Consider the following 10,112-nt stretch of genomic DNA (forward strand, 5'->3'; position numbering starts at 1 on the left):
AACATTTCTTTTTATAAATAAATTAATAACATACAGATATTCCTGCTTCCAATGCACGATATGCTTATTATGAATATGAATATTGTCAAATCATGCTGAATGCCATAGAGAAATAGATGGACACGTGCACATGTTCTAAGACGTAAGACTTTAATGTTTTTAATGCGGATTTTCAGTTAAAAATTGCAGTGAAAAACAGAAGCATTATTCCTGGTATTCCTAGACTTTAGGACCCCAGTGTTTGTCACAGCAAGTTCGTAAAATAACATATATATATATATATATATATATATATATATATATATATATATATATATATATATATATATATATATTTAGAACATTATTTACAGAATGTTAAGCATTCCGAGAACTGCAGGGAAAGGTATTGTCTGGTGTTTAGGAGCAGAATTGCATTGCCAGGTCTCTTGTGGCTAAGCCAGATGTGGGAATGCAGGGGTCTGGAGAATAGGATCAAACTCATTCAGCACTTTCAGAGGCTTAAACCCTCAGTGCTTATTTAAACTTTCTGTAAGCAGCATATAGGGAAAGTTACAGGCATTCAATATCGTGAGGTCCCTGTGCGTGTCTCACAGCAATATTGAGTGCATAGTATAGCAGTTGAAATAAGGGAAATAAGGGTAGCTTGGGTTGGGGAGGGGGTTTAAAGCAGAGAGTAGGAATTTTTGTGATAATATGATTTTTCAATTCCTCCATCTGGAGGTGTGTAGTAAGGGTAGACAAATAAGGGTGGTGTAAATTAACATGAAAACTAAAAAAAGAGAGGTTTGTCCTCCGTGGTTCGGTGTTTTCGTGTTTTCTAAGGGGAAGTGGGGTGGGAATGGGTGACTAATCTATAGAGCTTTCCACCCCTTTCTTTCTTAATTTAACCTGATTGGATTCTGCTCAACTATGACAAACTGCTGCTACTGACAAACTATGTTTTATCGTTTCAAGAAGTGCAGTTAACCTGGCAGTTTTAAAACTGAATGAACAAGGCCTGTTGGACAAATTGAAAAACAAGTGGTGGTACGACAAAGGAGAGTGTGGCAGCGGAGGAGGTGGTGAGAAGGTTAGCCACTATGTCAAACAACGCGGGTAAACAGTTTCCTCTGTAACGGGAGCATCTGCCAGGGCACAATTGCATACATGACCTTCATCCTGACCCTGTTAAGCCTGAAGAGAGAGAGGAACGCAATTACTGTCAGAGCACAAATATTCGCCTTGAATACTGGGCAGAGATTCCCTCGTCGGTCTTCTGTCATTCTTCATGTTCCCCGTCAAGGAACTTTTTCTTCTTTGAAACAGTTGTGCCTTTTTACCTCCAGTTTCTTAACTTGCTGTTATTCTTCTCCTGAGGCGCATTAGCTGCATTTTTTTTTATAGGAATGCAGAGAGCATTCATTGTCTTTTGAAAGGTGCTGCAGTGTCGCATTATGATCATGTATTAAAGACACGAACCAAAGTCAAAGGCATAGGCAGTTTTAATGGAAAAAAAACTTAAATTAAATTAAATAATGAATTAACATTAATCATTTTAATGGCACTAGATAGTAATAACACTGAAACATTAAAACTTTAAAAACATTTTACAATTATTACCATAGATAGATAGTATTATATATATATATATATATATATATATATATATATATATATATATATATATATATAGGATATTTATATACAAGTAACACATGAAGTCACTTTGGATAAAATCATCTGCCAAAAGCAGAAATGTAACAACTAAATCGGATTAGAATTGTAATAAAAACTCAAAATTCATAACTGTAATGACCATGGTTAGAGGGATATGAAAAGGTTGATGCCTATGGTATATGCCAGTAATTGTGGTTTTACAGTAATTGCCTCCAGCATTAGTAGAGAAGCTGGCTGTGGCAGTATGCGCCCGTTACCCAAAGTGATGGAGCAAGGTCCTGTTCATATGTCTGTGGCTCCAGTGCCAGGTCCTAAAACACTGTTCATTTAAATGGAGCACAGAGACATGTATCACAACGGGACCCTTGGCTCGGTCACTTTGCCAGTGCAACTGCTGTGTCAGCTGTTATGAGTGAATAACATAAAATAACATGTCCTATGATGTTATTTATGTTATTTGTGTTACATTCCTCTGCGTGGTTGAAGAACCCCCGTAAACCTTGCCGTTTTGAAACTGAGTGAATCAGGCATCTTAGACAAGCTGAAAAACAAATGGTGGTACGATAAGGGCGAGTGTGGAACCAAGGACTCGGGAAGTAAGGTCAGTCTCCACAAGTCTGGGACCATCACTGTTGTCTAATGCTCAGTGAGGCAGAAAGTCACAAGTATCTAGCGCATGCTCATCTGTAGGGAAATTTCGGATGTGCAAAAGGCAGGATAGTTCCAGCATACCCTGCTTCTCCACACTAAATGTCTTCTTAGACATATCTCTGTTTTAGTAAATACCTAATACCTGAGAGGAATGGAAGTGACTGGGCTTTTATAGGTATCCTAAATTATTTAACCGAGTGTACCATTGATTTCTCGTTGCATGACAATCCAAACAAGCCCGACTTTTGTGGAGCGAAAAACAGGCCACATGTGGAGATAAGCTAGAACACAGTGAGAAGTTAAAATCCTGTCTCGTTGTGTATTCGCACTCCATTTGAGAGCTCAGCCAAAAAGAAAAATGAAAACATCTCCTGTAATTACATACTAATTGTCACCCTTTAAAATGCTGTCAAAGCATTGATGCCTGATAGAAGTCGCCACAAAAATATCAGCTTTTCAGATTAGCCTGCAAGCGAAAGGTTGATTGGGAGGATATAAATTGATTTGTCTGTAAATTGTAAATGTCTGTGAATGTGTTTTGGTAGTGAGTAGATTCGTAGAGTAGTTCTCTGAATGTGTGCGTGCAAGTGTAAGTGAGCTCCGCTCCTGCCACGTTAACTTCCTGTCTTCTTGTTCCTTTCCTTCCTCTCGCATCCAGGACAAGAGCTCACAGGCCCTCAGTCTCAGTAATGTGGCTGGGGTCTTCTACATTCTGGTCGGGGGCCTGGGCCTGGCCATGCTGGTGGCCCTCATCGAGTTCTGCTACAAGTCCCAAAACGAGGCCAAGAGAATGAAGGTGGAACAGTCTGAACGTCGCCCCTCTTCCTCTCCTCTCCCCAGTCCCATCCCCCTCCCCAGCCCCCAGCCCTCACCAGGGCCCAGTCCCACCCACAGCACTCAGAGTTTAGCCACATATAGAGAGGGTTACAACGTCTACGCCACTGAAGGAGTAGAGATGTAGGAGGTCAGATGTACGTAGGTGCCGGGCAGTCGTAAGTGGAGCTCCTCTATTTTCGCTGCCGTAGCTTGCCGTGGTAAAGCTTCTTGTGTTTGTGACGTCCTTGTTCTGTCTCCTCCACGTGTACTCCAAGTCGGAAACGTGCATTCACATATTTGTGCATGCTGAAGATCAGGGTACCTGGACTGCACACGCTTGTAATTACATGCCAGTGCGGTAACCTCATTAACCGAGTTAAGAAAAATAGTTAAACCAAGCTTAAGAGGATCATTTCACCCTAGGCATAGTCTAAAACACCCCCTAGTTGTGAATTTCAAGTAATCTTTAGCTCCAAAGGACTATGCCAGATGCATTTAAGATGCTTCATTGCTGAACTGTGTCATAATCTGGTGTTTTGTATGTGCTTGCTGATAATGTGCATTCATTGAAATAATGGTGCTCTGGCTTTCTAAGTACATGCTGCTGACTCTCTTTCTTCCTGTTCCTGTCTTTCTTTTCTCTCCGGACGCAGCTCACTTTCACCGAAGCCATGCGGAACAAGGCACGCCTGTCCATTACAGGGAGCGTGGGCGAGAACGGTCGCGTCCTGACTCCCGACTGCCCAAAGTCTGTCAACTCCGGCCCCTCACTGCGGCAGAACTCCGGATTGGCTCTGGTGTCATCTGATTTACCGTGAAAACCAAAAACGTTCAAGTGCCTTAATCTCCACAAGACCACAAAACAGACATCAGAAAACCGACCCTACAGCAATGATGGCACCAAGCTGAGCAATCATGCCGACAAGGTAGATTTCGAAAGAGAACCGAGGCCCCTGGTGGCTACACACACCGGGGTGCCAAGATTCTATACTGTTTGGCGGATGGCTGTCGCACAGACTTCTGTGTTTCCATCAAGTACATTCAAAGAACTTGTGCTGACTTTGAGGGTGAAGCGGGTGGGAAGAAAGAACAGCACAACTCAACTGAATCTTGGTAGCTGTTTGGCGAAAAAATAATCGGACACTTTAACCATAACCCTTGCCAAACTGCAACTCAACATCTTAACATAGCTAAAAATTGGCATTTGTTTGCCTTAGAGGGTATTATTACCATGGATATGGTATTAATGAATACTTATTAAATAAACTGTGAAGAAGAATTCATATATATATATATTCTATAAAACCATACATAAAGAAAATTATTTACATTGTTTTGTAAATAGCAGACTGTACAACTCGCTTGCTTTTTAACGAATTTGTAAATATCTGATTCTGTAGTGGACAGAGTATAATTCTCTTTTTAAACCATCTTTAGAAAAAGGATTCATCGCAATAATGGTTTGCGAAAAAAACTGAAAAAAAAAATAATAATAATGAAAAAGATTTGATATACGTAGATGTACATGAAATTCTATGTATTTAATAACATGGGCATGTTATCAGTGCCAGTGACCTATGTGCCCATGATTCTCGGGAATGTGGCACACACCCTCAGTGCATCTCAGCCGCTGCTCTTTCCCAAGCCATGCCCAGCATAAACACTGTGCAGTCGTAGACCATGGTACCCTCTAGACTGTTTTGTTTTTTCCACAGAAGCATATTTTATTTTTGATTCATGTGATTACTGAAAAAGAGTGTGAAAATTTTGAAGTATTTAAATGTCCATTCATTTTAGAGCAGACGTCTTTATGAATGATATATTGAAATCCAATTGTACGAGAAATTACTTTACTGTGCAGATGTGTATAGAAATGGAATAGAAAGTATTCAGAACACCGACCGCCTCTGAAGACATTGTTTGTATCATGAGAGCCATGGTCAGAGTCCAGCTTTGACCCTTTTTTATGAAAAACACTGTGTATCCTCTTTCAGGCCTTCAGCATGTTCTCCAGAAAACTGTAGCAAAGGACATCTGGACGAAAGGACAATTTCAAAGCTTCAGGACACCATACTGATGAGTCTTTTCTGCCCAGTTCTGTTTAACTTGCATTTAAACTGAAAGTGCAATTTATGGTCCCCCTGTTCCAGCAACCCCTCATCTTGATAATTACACATGTACTTTTACTCAAGCAGACAATATTTTTGTCTGTCCTTGTATTTTGTCCCCTTTATCCTATCTCTGCCTTTTCTCATTCTGTTTCAAAAACACACGCACACAATGATCCTGATTCATATTGATGATCAGTGTGTTTGGAGAGTGGCATTAGGTTTTTACCCCCATGGTCTCTAATGCTGTTAGGAAAGTGGTGTCCTTAGGTTAATATGTCAAAATTGTAAATAAATATTTTGATCATTTTATAGTAAAAAAAAAACATATATACATATATATATATTAATGGATATGAAATTGCTCCTCTGTGTCTTTATTTGGGTTAGTAGTGTAATTTGAACTCCCTGAATTAAAACAAAAGATGTTTAACTCAAACAATCTCACCCAAAAATGTAAGTTCTGTCATGATTTACTCACCCTCAAGTCATTGCAAACCAAACAATTTTGGTTACCATTTACTTCCATTGATTAAAAGAAACTATATATAATTAGAATATCATCAAAAAGTTGATTTATTTCACTAATTCCATTCAAAAAGTGAAACTTGTATATTATATTCATTCATTACACAGAGACTGATATATTTCAAATGTTTATTTCTTTTAATTTTGATGATTATAACTTACAACTAAGGAAAATCCCAAATTCAGTAGCTCAGAAAATTCGAATATTACTTAAGACCAATACAAAGAAAGGATTTTTAGAAATCTTGGCCAACTGCAAAGTATGAGCATGTACAGCACTCAATACGTAGTTGGGGCTACTTTTGCCTGAATTACTGCAGCAATGCGGCGTGACATGAGTCGTTCAGTCTGTGGCACTGCCCAGGTGCTATGAGAGCCCAGGTTACGGCTGCGTTGACCTTGGACCTCAGAAAACAAAGTGGACCAACACCAGCAGATGACATGGCACCCCAAACCATCACTGACTGTGGAAACTTTATACTGGACCTCAAGCAACGTGGATTGTGTGCCTCTCCTCTCTTCCTCCAGACTCTGGGACCTTTTGCATTTCTAAAGGAAATGCAAAATTTACTTTCATCAGAGAACATAACTTTGGACCTCTCAGCAACAGTCCAGTCCTTTTTGAAGCGAGACGCTTCTGATGCTGTCTGTTGTTCAAGAGTGGCTTGACACAAGGAATGCGACAGCTGAAACCCATGTCTTGCTTACGTCTGTGTGTAGTGGTTCTTGAAGCTCTGACTCCAACTGTAGTCCACTCTTTGTGAATCTCCTCTACATTTTTGAATGGGTTTTGTTTCACAATCCTCTTCAGGGTGCGGTTATCCCTATTGTTTGTACACTTTTTTTCTACCACATCTTGTCCTTCCCTTCAACTCTCTATTAATGTGTTTGGACACAGAGCTCTGTGAACAGCCAGCCTCTTTTGCAATGACCTTTTGTGTCTTGCCCTCCTTGTGCAAAGTGTCAATAGTCGTCTTTGGACAACTGTCAAGTCAGCAGTCTTCCCCATGATTGTGTAGCCTACAGAACTAGACTGAGACCATTTAAAGGCTTTGGAGGTGTTTTAAGTTAATTAGCTGATTAGAGTTTGGCAGCAGGTGTCTTCAATATTGAACCTTTTCACAATATTCAAATTTTCTGAGATACTGAATTTGGGATTTTCCTTAGTTGTCAGTTATAATCATGAAAAATTAAAAGAAATAAAAATTTGAAATATATCAGTCTGTGTGTAATGAATGAATATAATATACAAGTTTCACTTTTTAAATTGGAATTAGTGAAATAAATCAATTTTTGATGATATTCTAATTATATGACCAGCACCTGTATATATATAGACACACACACACACACACACACACACACACACACACACACAGAGTATAAATAGTGATGCTAATAATTAATTGATCCCCTGAGACAGAGACAGTATTTCAACTAAAGAATCCAGAAAAAAACACATTGTATGATTATATGAAGGTTCTAAATTGATTTGCATTTCAGTGTTTCAAATAAGAATTTGATCTCCAAGCAAAACATGACTTAGTACCTTTATTGAAACCCTAATTGGCAAGCACAGAGGTAAGATGTTTCTTGTAGATGGTCACCAGGTTTGCAAGCATCTCAAGAAGGATTTTGATCCACTACTCTTTACAGATTCTCTCTAAATCTTTAAGGTTTTATATAGGATTGAGGCATGGAGACTGGCGAGGCCACTCCATGACCTTAATGAGCTTCTTCTTGAGCTACTCCTTTGTTGCCTTGGGGGTATATTTCAGGTCATTGTCATGCTGGATGACCCGTCTTCAGTGTTCTGGGTGAGGGAAGGAGGTTTTCGTCCAATATGTTATGGCACATGGCCCATGGTACATTGCGATGAAGTCGTCCTGTACCCTTAGCAGAAAGACAACCCCAAAGCATAAGGTTTTCACCTCTGTGCTTGACTGTAGGGATGGTGTTCTTGGGATCATAGTCAGCATTTCTCTCCCTCCAAACACAGAGAGTTGAGCTAATTCCAAAGAGCTAATTTTTGGTCTCATCTGACCACAGCACTTTCTCTCAAGCCTTCTCTGAATCATTCAAATGTTCACTGGCAAACTTCAGATGGCCCTGTACATGTGCCTTCTTGAGCAGGGGCTGCAGGATTTCAGTCCATTGCAGCGTAGTGAGTTACCAATGTTTTGCTTGGTGACTGTGGTCCCAACTACTTTACGATCATAAACAAGCTCCTCCTGAGTAGTTCTGGGCTGACCCATTAACTTTCTCATGTTCATCCTTAACCCCATGAGGCAAGATCTTGCACAGCACTCCAAAACGACGGCGACTGATGCTTATGTTGTATTTTTCCATTTCCAAATTATCGCACCAACAGCTGTTTCCTTCTCACCAAGCTTCTTCTGGAAGGTCTTGTAGCCCATCCCACCCTTTTGCAGGTCTACAGTCTTGTACTTGATGTCCTTTGACAGCTTTTTTTTTTTGTCTTGCCCATGGTAATGGAGAGGTGGGAATGGAAGATACAGATTCTGTGGACAGGTGTCTTTTATACACCTAACGAGCTGACATTAGGAGTACTTTCTCAAAGTTAAAGGACTAATCTGTTTTCTACATGGCACATAATCTGGGTGAGACAGAATTCTTGCTGGTTGGTAGAGGATCAAACACTTGTTTGACTGACTAAAACACAAATAAATGTATAACCTTTATATACTGTGTTTTTTTGTTGTTGTTGTTTTTTTTGGGGGGGGGGGGGGGGTTAAATTGATATTATGACTGCATTAAAATAAACCTAGCATTTAAATTACAGACCCTTAATTTCATTGTACTTACAAAATCAGCAGTGGATCCATTAATTATTTTCCCCACTGTGTGTGTGTGTGTGTGTGTGTGTTTGCTGAATATATATGCAATATAATGCAGCATGAACTTGCACACAACAATGCATGAAATCATGCTGATTGTGTGCTTTCTCACCTAAACATATATCTTAATTTTTTTAGTGTGTGTGTATAAATATAATTGTGCTGTCTTTGCTAAGTAAAAATGAATATATAGAGGTGTATGTACAGTGTTTAAACAGTGTGTACAGTATATAAACTAGAGAATATAGCACACAATTGTTGGTATCGCCTGTATATATATGATACATACAGGGTCTAGGGTCAAGAGAGTTTGGTCCAGTGACACTGAGAGAGAATGACACGTTCTGACGGAATAAACATCTTCTTTTTAGACCAAAGGACTTGTTCATACTTGTTCCTTGGAGAGGATAGAAAGGAATTATAGACAGTATGCATCAATATCCAAGCAGAAAGCATTCATTAAAAACTCATGTGCATGTGGTCATGACAATGCACGACCAAAAAGATAATTATTTTTCAGGGACAGAATTTATGAATTACTTATAAATGTTATTCACGAACAAACAAGGTTTTTCTTATTAATTTCTTTATTTGTATAGTAAATTTTTTTTTTTTTTTTTTGAGAACAGTATTCAACTATACAAGTGTCTGAAGTACAGTTGTCTTTGAAGAGCAGATGGTAAAAATGACCATGAAGAAAATTATCACTGAAAAAGACCACAAAGCGCTAACATTACTGTCTTATTTTCTTCCCTTACAAGAATCCTTGCAGAAAGGGCAAAGCGTGATGGGAATACAAATAAATATTGCAGGGAAAACGGCAGTTGGTGCTGAAAACCTAAATGCCCACCTATAACAGATGTTGGTACATGTTAGAACACAGACAGTCACGCTAAATACCTTGAGGAGTATGTCATCCAGGATCATCTCAAAATGTGCAAAATATGAGCACAGTGCAGAGACCACATTTCATAATTATCTTTAGGTTTTAGCTCCAGAATCGTTATCGTTCAATTATTATTTAAAATATGTGTTTATACTAGGACAAAACTTAGCCAATGAAACGAGACAGGCATCATTAAGTATAATGCAAATCATACTTAGTAGGGTTAGTATGATATGTTATTCCATGCACACATGATCAGAAGAGCCTACAGTGTATACACTATAATAAACAGTAAACAAAAACTAGTGAAGTATTAAGTAATGTTTAATTTCAGACATATCCAATGAAACCAGACAGTGATTGATACAAAACTGAATGCTAAAGTATTTACTGCATACTTGATATTAAGTATATACTTCAGTATATACTACAATACATACTAGAAGTCGCATGTTATCAAAGGGACATTCCACCCAAAAATGAACATTTTGTAATTAATCACTTAACCCTATGTCATTCCAAGTAAATTACATTGTCAAGGTCAAGAAAAGTATGCAAAGCATTGTAGGAATAGTCCATCCACGTACAAAAAGTATTCTCGTCGCT

At 38.8% G+C, this 10,112-nt stretch overlaps 1 protein-coding gene across 5 annotated transcripts in view; it reads left to right on the top strand.

Moving 5' to 3' along the window:
* LOC132130960 (glutamate receptor 4-like) overlaps positions 1-5,316 on the top strand; it is an 87,762-nt gene extending 82,446 nt beyond the window's left edge. The window contains exons 14-16 of one of the 5 annotated variants that reach the window (XM_059542855.1): positions 2,146-2,260; positions 2,969-3,302; positions 3,780-3,903. In XM_059542855.1, the coding sequence (XP_059398838.1) occupies positions 2,146-2,260; positions 2,969-3,271 (418 nt within the window). In that variant the 3' untranslated portion in view covers positions 3,272-3,302; positions 3,780-3,903. Of the gene's footprint in view, positions 1-957; positions 1,073-2,145; positions 2,261-2,968; positions 3,303-3,779 lie in introns of all 5 variants that reach the window. The other 4 variants (XM_059542854.1, XM_059542853.1, XM_059542852.1 and 1 more) reach the window with 4 other exon arrangements.
* Positions 5,317-10,112: the final 4,796 nt, after the last annotated feature.

Source organism: Carassius carassius, chromosome 47, assembly GCF_963082965.1.
Source record: "Carassius carassius chromosome 47, fCarCar2.1, whole genome shotgun sequence".
Classification (NCBI taxonomy): Eukaryota; Metazoa; Chordata; class Actinopteri; order Cypriniformes; family Cyprinidae; genus Carassius; species Carassius carassius.